This window comes from Pteropus vampyrus, unplaced genomic scaffold (assembly GCF_000151845.1).
Source record: "Pteropus vampyrus isolate Shadow unplaced genomic scaffold, Pvam_2.0 Scaffold336, whole genome shotgun sequence".
Taxonomy (NCBI): Eukaryota; Metazoa; Chordata; class Mammalia; order Chiroptera; family Pteropodidae; genus Pteropus; species Pteropus vampyrus.
The window spans coordinates 405,213-417,642 of record NW_011889117.1 but is presented as its reverse complement, the minus strand read 5'-3'; the positions used below and the strand labels follow the sequence as shown (position 1 = coordinate 417,642).

Here is a 12,430-nt window from a genome sequence, read left to right as displayed (position 1 = left end):
ATACAGTACGTCAGAGGCTGATGACAGAAATAAATGAGTGTGCTGGGGGGGTGCAGTTTTTAACATGGTGGTCAGCAGAGGCCTCATTGGAGCAGAAGGAGAGAGAGTGGACCAGGTGGATATCTGGGGGAAGAGTAAGGCCAGGCAGAGGGAAGTGCAAAGGCCTTGAGGTGACGTGTCCAGGAACTCTAGGGAGGCCCATGTGGTGGAGGGCAGTGGGAGACATGGGCCGAGGAATCAATGGGCCCTGCAGGTTACTGTACAGACTTACAGACTTTGGCTTTTATCTACAATTCTTCTGCAGGTACTGGCTCATGCATCCCCTCCTCTAAGAAGCCCTCCGGACCCCCAAACTCGCTGCGATCTCACCACTCCCTCGGATTTCCTCTCCCAGAGTCTGTGACATGCCAGCCTAGAACCGTGTTTCTGTCTCTTTGTGGGTCTGTCTCCTGCATGTGACCCTTAGCCCTTGCCTGATGAGATGGGAAGGAAGGACGGTATTTGCCTCGCTTACCTCATCACCTCAGAACCCCTAACAATGCAACGTCCATCTTGATGGCTTTAGAAACTGAGTCAGGTTCTTGGACCACACTCTACTTTTTTTTAAAATAAACTTTTTATTGAAATGTAAAGCACATACAGAGAAGACCAGATCACAAGTGTACAGCTCGATGTACTTTCACAAACCCAGTACTCCAGAAGCCCCCTGGTGTCCCCTCCAAGTCATTTTCCCCCAAGAGTAACCATCATCCTGACTTCTCACACAGTGGATGTTCTTGAGGGTCATAGAAATGGAATGGCACATGTGTGGTGTTCTGTGTGCAGCTTCCCTCACACTCAGTGTCTATGAAATTCACTCACATGTGGGAGGCAATGATTTGTTCTTTGCTGTTTACCACTCCATTACGTAAGCACACCACAGTTTGTTATCCGTGCTCCTGTCTAGAGGCACCTGAGCTTTCCGGTTGTTGGCTATGATGAATAAAGCTGCTATGAATATTCTTGTCGAGTTTTTCTATGGACAAACGTTTTTGTTTTCCATTTCTCTGGGGTAACTAGCCAGAAGCAGGGGTGCTGGATCATAGTAGTGTGTACACAGGCTCAGCGTTCCCAGATACTGCTGGGGCTCTCTAAAGTGGCTCTGCCTTTGAGACGGTGCCAGTGGCCTGGAGAGTCACTGCTGCTCCACATCCTTGCCAGCACTGGGTATCACCAATATTTTTAAGGCGTTTGTTTGAGGGAGGAGGAAGGAAAATTAGCACTTAGTATTTATTGAGCACTTACTGCCTATAAGGCACTGACACGTGTGAATCTGTATAGTCACCACAAAGGCCCATGAAGTTAGCACTGTCATTATGTCCTCATCTTATGCTTGGGGAGCCACAACTCTGCAAGGGGAAGCCACTGGTCTAAGGTCACACAGGGGTCCAGCCAGGCCATCTGACTCTAACATTCGTCATCTTAACCACTGCCCAGCCTAACCTCTGGGAAGGGAGGAAGATGCTACCTAGTTTCTGACCTGCTTTATCTTCCCCAATTCCTTCCAGACCCCACCCCAGAGGGGACTCTGATTCTCACCAGCTCCCCAGGCACCTGCAAGCCCCCTCAGACACTGAAGCTAAGTCAAGGATCAGGCCTGCCCATGGGAAAGGATTCATAAAAAAAATGCATCTTTGCATCCCTGACTCAACAGGTCAAGGATAGAGGGCCTGGGAACTGCCCTAGTTAGCTGCTCTAGCCTCCTGGACAACCGATGTGCAGCCCTTTTGAGATTCCTGGTGACGATGTTGGGGAGCCAAGGAAGGGATGAGAGCAGGGGAGGGACTTGATGAGGAGAACTATCTCTGGGCGTTAGCTCTGAGAACGAAGGCTATAGAGCTGGAATTCCCAGGTTTAAATCCCAACTCTGTTACTCACTATTGAGTGACTTACCTCACAGAGCTGCAGTTTTCCCATCTGCAAAATGGACTGATATTAAAGATGCCTACCCTCACCTGACTGGTCTGGCTATGAGGACAGGTATCCTGGGAATGGACTTTCAGGCATCGAAGGAGGGGTGCCAAGAGTACCAGAGAAATTCAGAGATCCCTGGGAGACCTTTCTAGAGGTACCTGAGCTAGAAAGGAAGAAGTAGGGTGGCTAGTGGCTGGTGGCTGGTGTGGACACAGGTGCTGGGAACATTGTGCCATCTTCATCTTTCCAGGTGTGGGCTACTTGGCAGGCCCCTGGGGGTCGATAGCTGTGGGCCCAGGATCAAAGACTTGGCTCTGCTCCTTCTTTGCTCTGTGACCTTGAGTCAGTCATATACTTGTCTGGCTCTCAGTTTCTTTAAAGGAGGATGATGCACCCCACTGCTGAGTGTGGTGTGAAGGAGCAAGGAGGAGACTTGGACTCAGTCAGACAAGGTTCAAGTCCTAGCTCCACATAGGTGTGTGTCCTTGGGCAGGTCACTTCATCTCTCAGAGCTGCCACTTCTTCATCTAGGCTTGGGAGAATCTTGGAAGATGAGCAGTGCCCACAGGCACAGAACCATCATGATTGCCTCCCCAGGGGGTGGAGTCACAGTGCAGGGCTTCCCTTGCCAGACCAGCCCCCATGTTCTGCCCAGGGTAAATCTGAGGTAATTGACTCTTATTTTTACAGATGGGAAAACTGAAGTTCAGAGAGGAACTATGTTCTGTCCAAGGCCACACAATGTGTCCCTGGTTGCACCAAGGTGAGAACCCTGGACTCCTGACTCTTATAGCTTTGTGCCTTGGTTTCCCCACCCGTGCACTGGGCTTGGGGAGGGTGTTAAAGGGGCTTTAGGTGGCCACGAGTGTGCTGTGTGAACATCCACAGGCAGGATAGAGGGAGAGACGTGGGTGGCTCTGACATGCCTGGGTTGGGTATCAGCCACCCATGGATTACCTAGGCGTCTGTATTTGCCAGGCTTGTCTCAAAGCTGCCATTGTCCCAGAGCCAGGAAAATGATGGGTGATGGAATTAGGCCCAACAGTGAGGGACAAGGGGATGGTCCTGGCATCCGGGCCAAGGCAAGGGCAGGTCCTCCTTCTTCTGCAGCATAGGCTTGAGCCAGGCTGTGATAGTGCCGACCTGCCAGGGCACTGTGGGCTCTGGGAGCACTGGCCTCCTGACCAGGCCTCTGGCCACACCATAGCACCCACAGACACCTATATATGCCCAGACATGGATCCCTAACATATGGCTGCCACTCCAATAATTTCCAGGGCTGGAGTACCAACTGATCATAGAGGCCTCTGATGTACATTTCTTTTTCAAAGTTATTATTATTATTATTATTATTATTATTATTATTACATTTTAGCAAATGATACTGATTTTCAGGACTGTATAGAATACACTTACTTTAAAATGTATTTTAACTATATTATAGTTAAATGTATAAACATACATTTACTTGTAAAAGGAGTCAATTTAAAGAATAGTATCAGTATCGACCCCAGGAGAGGAGATGGGGCAGATGTGACAAATTTTGAGAGCTGATCCTTACATGAATGTCATCTCTGAGACATGGAAACATCCTCAGCTCAGATGACGTATGAGTGAACATGGGAGCCCACAGACACCGGAAACATGAATGGACACTAGAGATCTTTTCACACATGAACCTCCACAATTGGACAGCATGTCTGCACAGACATCCAGGTTGCCCTGATTCACAGGCTGTTTATACTCTGATAGCTGCTCAAAAGTGCACATGCCGGCACATGGTGTTGCACAGTTAACTTCCTACTCCCGACTCCACTGCGCACATGCCTGTGGCTAATATTTATTGAGCATTTACTGTGTGCTGGGCATTGTGCCTCGTGACAGCCCTGCAGATTTTGGTACTATTATCATTCTCATTTTATAGGTGAGGAAACTGAGGCTCAGAGAGTGAAGTGACTCACCCAGGGCATGCACCAGGGAGGCGGCAGAGCTAGGATTGGGACGAAGGCAGGCTGGCTCCAGAATTCCAAACCCATCTCTGCCTCCTGACTTACCAGGTGGTCTTGGGCCAGTTGTCCCACTTCCCTGAGCCTCAGTCTCTGCATCAGTGAATTGGGGACAGTCCTCATCTCCCTCAACTGTTGTGAGGATTAAAGGAGGTGACACAGGAAGGACTCCTGGGAGCACACTGGGCTTTCTACAATCTCCCTATGAATAGGGCCATCCTTAAGTTACCAAGATTTGGGGGCAAGCAGCTAAGGTGGGGTGAGAAGAGTTTTGCCACTTGCTAAACTGAGAGTTGACTTTGCTGTGCCTTAATTTCCTCACCTATAAAGTGGGAATGGGAAGGTTGCCCTCCCCACACAGGATTATTGTGTGTATTAAATGAGCTGGTACAAGTCAAGCCCCGAGCATAGCATTCAGCAGGTACTCAATATATGCTCAAGCTTGCCCCCAAGGCTGTGACCAGCTTTTCTCTGACCCCAAGCTGATCTTAGACCCCAAAACCCACCGAAAGGGAAAAAAAGCCACACATTAATTTACTACAAATAATGAGGTCGAAACATTAGTTGTTTGTGGGGGCCTTTGTCTTTTTTATTGCCAAGACCCCAGCCCAGGCTTGCCCTGCTCACTCCTTGTCAAAGGAATCAGCCAGCGGTGTTAGGGGGCCCAGTCCACCCAGCTCCAGTCAGAGGCTCTTCCATGGGGTGCAGCCAGCTGGCAGCATGCAGGCAGCTGGCAGGCAAATCCTGCCCTGGTCAGCCCAGCTTCAAGTCCAGCACCAGGGCATTCTGGCAGGAGGCGAAGGACCAGATGTAAGTGGGGGAGCCACTCAGGCACAGGATGGGATGAACCAGGGTTGTGGCCAGAAATGGAAGGCAGCATAGTATTTAAGAACAGAGAGTGAACTAGATTCACCGGTGACCCTTCACCTCGCTGAGCCTCAATTTTCTCAACAATCAAGTGGAAACAAGCACTACCTCTACCTCCCAGAGTAGAGCGATCGAATGAGCAAAATGCACATTTAATACTCTAGCACAAGCCTCGGCATGCAATGTAAAGCTAATATTTACTGAGCACTAACTGAATGCATTTAAGTGAATTATCTCAATAAATCATCACAACAGCTCTCTGAGATGGATACCCATAGTATCATCCCCATTTTCAGCATAGAAAAATAGAGGCATAGAGAAAGATAAAGTAATTTGTCCAAGGTGGCAGGGAAAAAGAGTAGCAGAATTCATGTTTCCCTCTGGGGAGCCCCTGGCCAAGAAGAAGGAGTATGGGTTTTGAGGGGTGGGACATTGCTCAAGGGATTGGCAGGATTGTACTGATGGCCAGTGCCCTCCTCAGCCCTACTCCCTTCAGGCTGAGAGAGGCAGGCTTTTGCTCATCACTCATTGGCCAAAAGTGATGACTAACATGGCCTTTCCCAGCTCCTTTCCTCACCTCTACTATGTTCAGCTCTGCCAGGTTATAATTCATGTCCAGAAAGTCTGGAAGCGGGAGCCCAACTTGGAGCACATCTGGGAAATACAGTAAGAGTCATTTTAGTCTGCCTGCTCTGCAATTGATTAAGGAGTGGCTGCCTGAAGCAGAACAGTGGGGAAAAGTGCAGTGATTGATTCGTGATGTCTGCCAGCTGCCCAGGCATAGAGAGCATAGGCCAAATCACCATGTATATATATCCCAGGTCTGGGTCAAGATATGACTCATGGTGTGGGATCAAGGGTCCCAAATTGTGGCAGGGGCCTTTATCCTCAGAGAGGTAACATTAAGACTACATTAATCTCAAGGATTCATCAATAACCATTCACTCCTTTTCAGCTTTTCCCTACTGGAGTTAGTGAAGGGGCTTTGAGACCGCCCAAGTGGCATCCCTTCCTGTTTAGAGCGCATCCTGGCACTAGCAAAATCAAAACCTGTTTGGCAACCTTACCATTGACAGCTGGGATGTAGGCTTCTTGGAGAAAATCAGTGATAAAGCCAGTCAGTTCCTTCTCCTGCAGGAAGAGAGAAAGAGAGAAAATACCCACATCCCATCATTCAATTCAATTCACTAGATTTTTTTTAGCCTTCACTCTAAATGAATCTTGGGACCACAAGAATAAATATTAGAGACATCAAATCATTCAGCTAGCATAAAAACGAGGCTTAACCCTGTCTGACTGTAGATTAATGCTCTTCACCTCTGCTTAGTCCCTGTTTGGGTGACATGTGGGTCTTGGGTCATGGCACAGGCATGGAGGAATTGAGGAGATATTGGGTGGTTTGTGGAACCCACTGCTGCTCCTACACAAAACTCAGTGGCTTTAATTCACTACCTCTCTGTACCTCAGTTTTCCCATCTGTGAAAATGGAATATAACAACACCTACTCACAGGGTTTCCGTGAGGGTTCAATGAGTTTGACTAAAGCACATAACACAGAGTAAGTGCTCAGTAAGTGTGGTTGCTGTTGCTGCTGCTGCTGTTGTTGTTGTTGTTGTTGTTAACACCTATTGCATCAGGTTCTGTATTGGGCTTTGAGGCTACAGAGACTAATAAAAATGACAGCTGGGTCAACCAAGCCAGCTCAGGCTGCTGCTATACAAGACAATGTTTGAAAGTCAATCCAAGGAGATGTCTAGATTCTATCCAGAAAAGGAAACAGGGACTCAGAGAGGCTAAGTGACTTTCCTAAGGTCGCATAGCAAGTCAAGAGCCCCAGATCCCACAATGACCTGCTCTATTTACTCTACCTCCATTTCAGGGTTTTTTCCAGCAGTCCCAAGAGAGAATAGGCCCAATCTTACCAGACCAGACAGAAGCACTTACATCAAAGGCACCAATTGATGAGGACTTCCGGGACAGGCTCAGTAATCTGTGAGAGGAGGAGACAAAAAAAAAGGATGAGGGTGGTCAGAGCCGCTGCTCCTGGTCCTGGAGAAAGAGGATCTCAAACACCCCAACCCCTCCTTGATGCTTTCTAACCAGGTATTCATAAGTTTCTGCTTGCATGCTACCTTTGATGGGGCACTCACCATCTTTCATTATAGCCCATTCTGTTTCCCACAGCTCAAACCACTGCCTCCTCTACTGGTCCAGACTTTTCCCTCTGGGACCCCCAGTATATTGCTCCTGTCCAAGGCCAGGTATGCAGATATTTGTAGCCCAAAAAGTTAGTCCCAGATGCTTGCAGGACAGAGTTAGAATCCCTTACCCAGCCCAATTCCCTGCACAGTCTCCAGTAGGCACTAATCCATGTTGGCACCAGAACAGGCCATGTGATGGTCATCTGGTGGCTTTATCTTCCCAACATCTATTCTTATTCCAGTAATGGACCCTCCATTTTCTGCTCTCATTCCAAGGCATTCAGATGAACCCAGAGCCCCCAGGGTGAGCACATGACCCAGGCCTGACCAATCAGAACATTCTATCTCTTAAGAGATTGTGATTAACTTAGGGTTGGTCATATGATCCGTGGTAGACCAATGAGAAGCAGCCTTGGTAATTTTATTAGAACCATTGGACAAAAGGCCTCTCTTGTTGTTGGGGTCACTTTGACACCACCTGGGAAGAGGCTGCTTGAGAATCTAGCCAACGAAGTGGACAGCAAGAGCCAAGGCAGGATGGAGACAGATTCTTGAGGACTTTATTTGTGTACCTAGGTCTAGCCATGCCTGAAAGCAAGTCTGCTTCTAGAATTTTAATTATATGAGCCAAAAGATTTCCTTTGGGGCTTAAGTCAGTTAAAGTTGAAACCGTCTCTTGCAACTGAAAGGATCCTGGCCTAATACAAATCGGATCAAAGATTAAGGCAAATGCAAAAATGAGTAACTGAAGGTAAAGCTAGGATGTTGAAGTGGGATGATGAATATAATGTAGGTAGCCAGTGTCTCGCATACAGGCAGAGCTCTATAACTATTAGCTGTTATTAGCATAAGGGAAAGCTGCCTGAAGGGGATATCATCTGAGCTGGGTGCTGACTGATAGGTGGCATTTGGACAGCATGGGCAAAAGCCTATTACATGAAAAAAGGCTCATGGGCGCACGATTAGACTCACTGTGCAAGACCCTAGTGGAATAGTAGGAGCAGTGTGGGAGAATTTGAAAAGGGCCTTCAATGCCAGGCTAAGATTTGACAAAAGATCATGCAGACAATGAAATCTGTTGAGGATTCTAGAGCAGGAATAGTAATCATAGCAGCCTAATAGTGTAGACTGTGTTGGATGGATCAGGGAGAAACCTTGGAGCAGGAGAACAAATGGTACTGGTAATGTCCATGCAGGGGTGCAGGGATGCCAGTGTGGGCAGCAGACTCCTACCTGTCCAGAGAGGTAGTCATCTGCAGCCGGTCCTCACGCACTGAGTACTGAATTTTCAGGTTGAAGTGCTAGCATGAGGGAAGTAGGGAGAAGGCAATAGGCACCCCCAATCAGGGCTGGTAAAACCAGAGTCTTTACCATCTTCCCAGTACCATCACCACTGCCAAGACAACAGAGGTCTCCTCTCTGTCCATCATACCTTCAGAAACTGAACCTAGGGGGTCTCCTCATGCCCCCAGCCCAGGCTCTTCATCCATCCCTGTACCTGGCCCAGGATGGCACCCTCAAAAATACCTGGCAGGTCTATAGATTTCTGCACACACCATGTTATTGCTCCCGGCCTTTGCACACCCTGTAACCTCTGCCTGGAGTACTCTCCATCACTAGCCTCCCCAACATCAACCCTTCCCTGGAAGAGGAGGCATCACCTCCTCAGAGAAGTCCTCTTTGATTTCTTCAAACTGACTTTGGGATCTCTCTAGGTTTCCATAGTCCCCTGGTTAAGCCCTTTGCTGTCCTTATAGATGCTGATGAATGTTTGAGGGTGGGAGGGAAGGAGAGAGGGAGCAAAGGAGGGAGGTTAGGAAAAGGAAGGACTAAACTATTGACCCTCAGTTTGTTGATCTTTCTAGCCATTCAAAGGTTCAATGTCAGAGCTAAGGATCAGACATTAGGTGACAATGTCTGGGAGGTTAGGACAATTGAGATTAACTAAGAACCCTTCAATCCATTACTTGACTACCAACTAAAATCCCACATTTCAAGAGGTTAGGCCTAAATGGAGAACAGATTCTACTCACAGCTTCCAAGAGAAAGAGAGACGCAGGAGCCTTGCCCCGCCGCTGAGCAGCAAACATCTCCAGTGTGCCATGGAAGTGCAGGAGGCTCTTGCCTGCCTTCATGGTCACCTTGGAGGGCTTGTTTATCCTGATCTGGGTCATCAAGGGCTTTGACTTGGGATAGGCCTCAGCAACCTACAGAAACCAGGAAACTCCCTCAGACTGGTGGCTTCAGTCGAAACCAGAAGTCCATCATGAAATAGGTGATTCTACCTTGGGCACAAGAAGTACAACATGCAAAGGCTGAGATATGTCTATCAGGAAATAAAAGGAACAAAACAGACAATCTGACTATTTCTGTATTGGACATAAAAATTACAATGCACAAATGCTGAGCTGTTTCTATGCTGGACCCAAAGGGTACTTCATGGAGAATGTGGGATGATTCTACATTGGACAAAGGAGATGTGGTATTGAAAAGCTGCCTCCCAAGTCCCTTATCCTTTGACTGTAAAACAGGGCAGAGCAGGACATAGTAATCATGGGTACTCAGGGCACTCACTTTAGGGATGAAGCCTGCCAATGTATTAGTGGTTTGTGGGGGCAGCTCACCAATCTACAAAATGAAAGTCAAGGTTAGGATTACTGAAGCCTTCCCTGACCCCTCCTAACATCACCTTATGGAGATAAGGTGTGCCTTCTGAGGTTCTCTTCATCAAAACACTGTCACTCTGTGATTAAGTAAATAATAAACTTCTGGGTAGCCCAGAGTGTGGCTCACACATTCCAATGCCCATAGCTCCTAGTACAAGGTCAAATGCTGAGAAAATGTTTTTGGATGAAAAGTGGGGAGATAGATGGGAATGAGTGGGTGTAATGGGTGAGGGGGGTAAGTGGAATTCATGGATAGATAGATGGATGGGGGAATGGATAAACAGATGAGTGGGCAAGTGGCTGGGTAGCTGGGTGGCTGGGATGAGTGTTTATGTAGGAAAATGAATGATAGATTAGCAGGTGGATGGGTAGGTAATAATGAAAAGAATGATACATGAAATGATAGGTCAATGGGAAGATGGTAGAATTGTATGATAAATGGTGAAACAATGGATGATGGATGGATTAATGGGTGTGAGGATGGATGGGAAGGTACATGGATGGATAGTGGGTGAATGGACGAATGAATGAATGGATCAATGTGGCTGGCTGGATGGATGGATGGATGGATGGATGGATGGATGGATGGATGGATGGATGGATTGGATAGATAGTAGGATGGATGAGTAGAAGAGTAGAAGGATGGATAATGGAGAGTTAGGTAGATACATGGGTGTTTGGGTGATAAATGGAAGATACATAGATTCACTCATTCAGTAGTATCAGGTCATGATCTAGATGTTGTGTGGATGATATGAATGAATGGATGGATGCTAGCTGGAAGGATAGAGCTTAAGGCATGAATACATAGAAGTGAGGTAGAAGGATGGGTGTGTGATGATTGGATAAAAGGAAGATAAATGGTTGACCAATGCATGAAATGCATGAAAGTTGTAGGTAGATGAATAAATAGCTGGTTGTATGGACAAGTGAATAGATGGTGGAGCTGGTGGTTACAAGAACAGAGAGATGGTAGATGGTGAGGTAAACTAATAATAGAAACATATATCAATCTCAGCATCTTCCAGTTCTAGTGTTGCCCACAACTCCAGGATAATTCTCAGAATGGACACACCAGGCAGGGACTGTTATTAAAGGGGGCAGAGGCAGATGACAGGGGGATGGCCCTGGACAGCTCACCATCTTATCCTGGATGTTCACATCAAATGACTTCTGCAGAAGGGCAAGCTCTGCTGTGAGGAAGGCGGCTGAGAGCAGCAGCTGTGAGGAGCCTTCAGCATAGTCGTCAGGGAACTCGTGGGCCTCCCCGGTATCAGCAAGCTTGATGGTATTGCCCTTTGGCTGCTGCACCACAGGCTGTGGGACAGTAGAAGAGAGACACTCGGCCTTGGCCATGAAAGACAGTGGCTGGGGAATGAGTCTCAGTCTTCCGAACTAATGGCACTCAAACCAGCCCTAAGACAGCAAGTCATCAGATGTTAGAGCCAGAGCAGGCTACAGTGGCTCAATGCTCCTAAGGTGCAAATGGGTAGACTGAGGCCCAAGAAGATAAGGAAATCAGTCACTAAACCACTGATGGTTCCTCCTACGACTGCTTAAGTAACCTCGGTTAATCTGACTCTGGCTGGTTGAGCCCACATTTATACAGAATGTGTTTTCTCTTTCTCAGGTAAGTAGAACATAATATGGGGCCTGTAAGAACCATACTGTAGGAAGGCTTTGCATGGAGATAACTTCATGAGATTTTTCTTCCCATTCCTGGAAGATGCATCTTACCTAGTCACCTGGGGCTCTGGAGACCTGGGTGAGGACTCAACTCTGCCACCAGCTCACAGTGGGACCCTAGCCACTGTGACCCTAGCCAAGCCTTACCTCCTCAGGCCTCAGTATTCCCATTTGTACAATGGTAGGGTGTAACTGGGTGAGCCACTTATTGGGAGAAGCAAACAGCCTTGAGAGTTGGCAGTCCTGGAAATCAGCTCAGAGACTCAGAGTTCAAGTTGGGTGCAGAAAGGAGAGGGCCCCAACGTCGGGGAAAACTCTCAATGTGGGCCTAGTCTGCAAGGGTTTGAGCCCCACCCCCCGCCCTGCTCCCCTACCCAATCCATAGCCCTAGACAGCCTCCACCACTCAGGCCAGAGACCCTGAGGCCTTAGGCCCCTGGTGACCACCCCCTGGTGCTTACACTGAAATCCACTTGGATGTAGTTGGCTGTGGTAGTTGGTATGGATGTCAGGACATACTTAACAGTGCCCATCTGGCCTATAGGCATGGCATCTGTGCAGAGAGAGGTTCCACTCAGAGAGGTGCCAAACCTGGGGCAACCCAGAGAACCTGGCACCAGCTAGCTTCTACCTGACCTTGGCCTGGGTGCCAGGAACATTGGCCCTCTGTTTGACCCAAGGCAAATTACTTAGCATCTCTGGGCTTCAGTAATTTCATCTGTAGAATGGAGGCAATGGTACCTGACCTGGAAAATCATGCCTCCTCCCATCACTCTGCAGGCACAAAGCTTGAGAGTTCACCAAGGGTTGTCACAACTCAGTTCTCACCACACACTGGCAGTGTCAGGATTATCAGTTCTGTTTTACAGATGAGCAAACTGAGGCTCGGAGGAGTGAAGGGACTTGTCCCAGGCCACACTGCTGGGCACATGAACCTATATTCTTCATTTCTAGCCATTGGGCTTTCCTCTCTCCCATACTCAGGAGCCTTGTGGACCCCAAGATGATGGAGGCTGCAGATGCTCTTGGCAAAGAGAAGAGGTATCATCATC

General features: G+C 48.0%; 1 protein-coding gene across 1 annotated transcript in view; it reads right to left on the bottom strand.

Moving 5' to 3' along the window:
* Positions 1-4,712: 4,712 nt before the first annotated feature.
* BPIFB6 (BPI fold containing family B member 6) overlaps positions 4,713-12,430 on the bottom strand; it is a 14,139-nt gene continuing 6,421 nt past the window's right edge. Inside the window, exons 8-15 of the mRNA XM_011378264.1 lie at positions 10,834-11,010; positions 9,602-9,655; positions 9,061-9,234; positions 8,261-8,328; positions 6,771-6,816; positions 5,894-5,957; positions 5,404-5,480; positions 4,713-4,745 (exon numbers count right to left, since the gene is read on the bottom strand). Of these exons, the coding sequence (XP_011376566.1) occupies positions 4,713-4,745; positions 5,404-5,480; positions 5,894-5,957; positions 6,771-6,816; positions 8,261-8,328; positions 9,061-9,234; positions 9,602-9,655; positions 10,834-11,010 (693 nt within the window). The remainder of the gene's footprint in view (positions 4,746-5,403; positions 5,481-5,893; positions 5,958-6,770; positions 6,817-8,260; positions 8,329-9,060; positions 9,235-9,601; positions 9,656-10,833; positions 11,011-12,430) is intronic.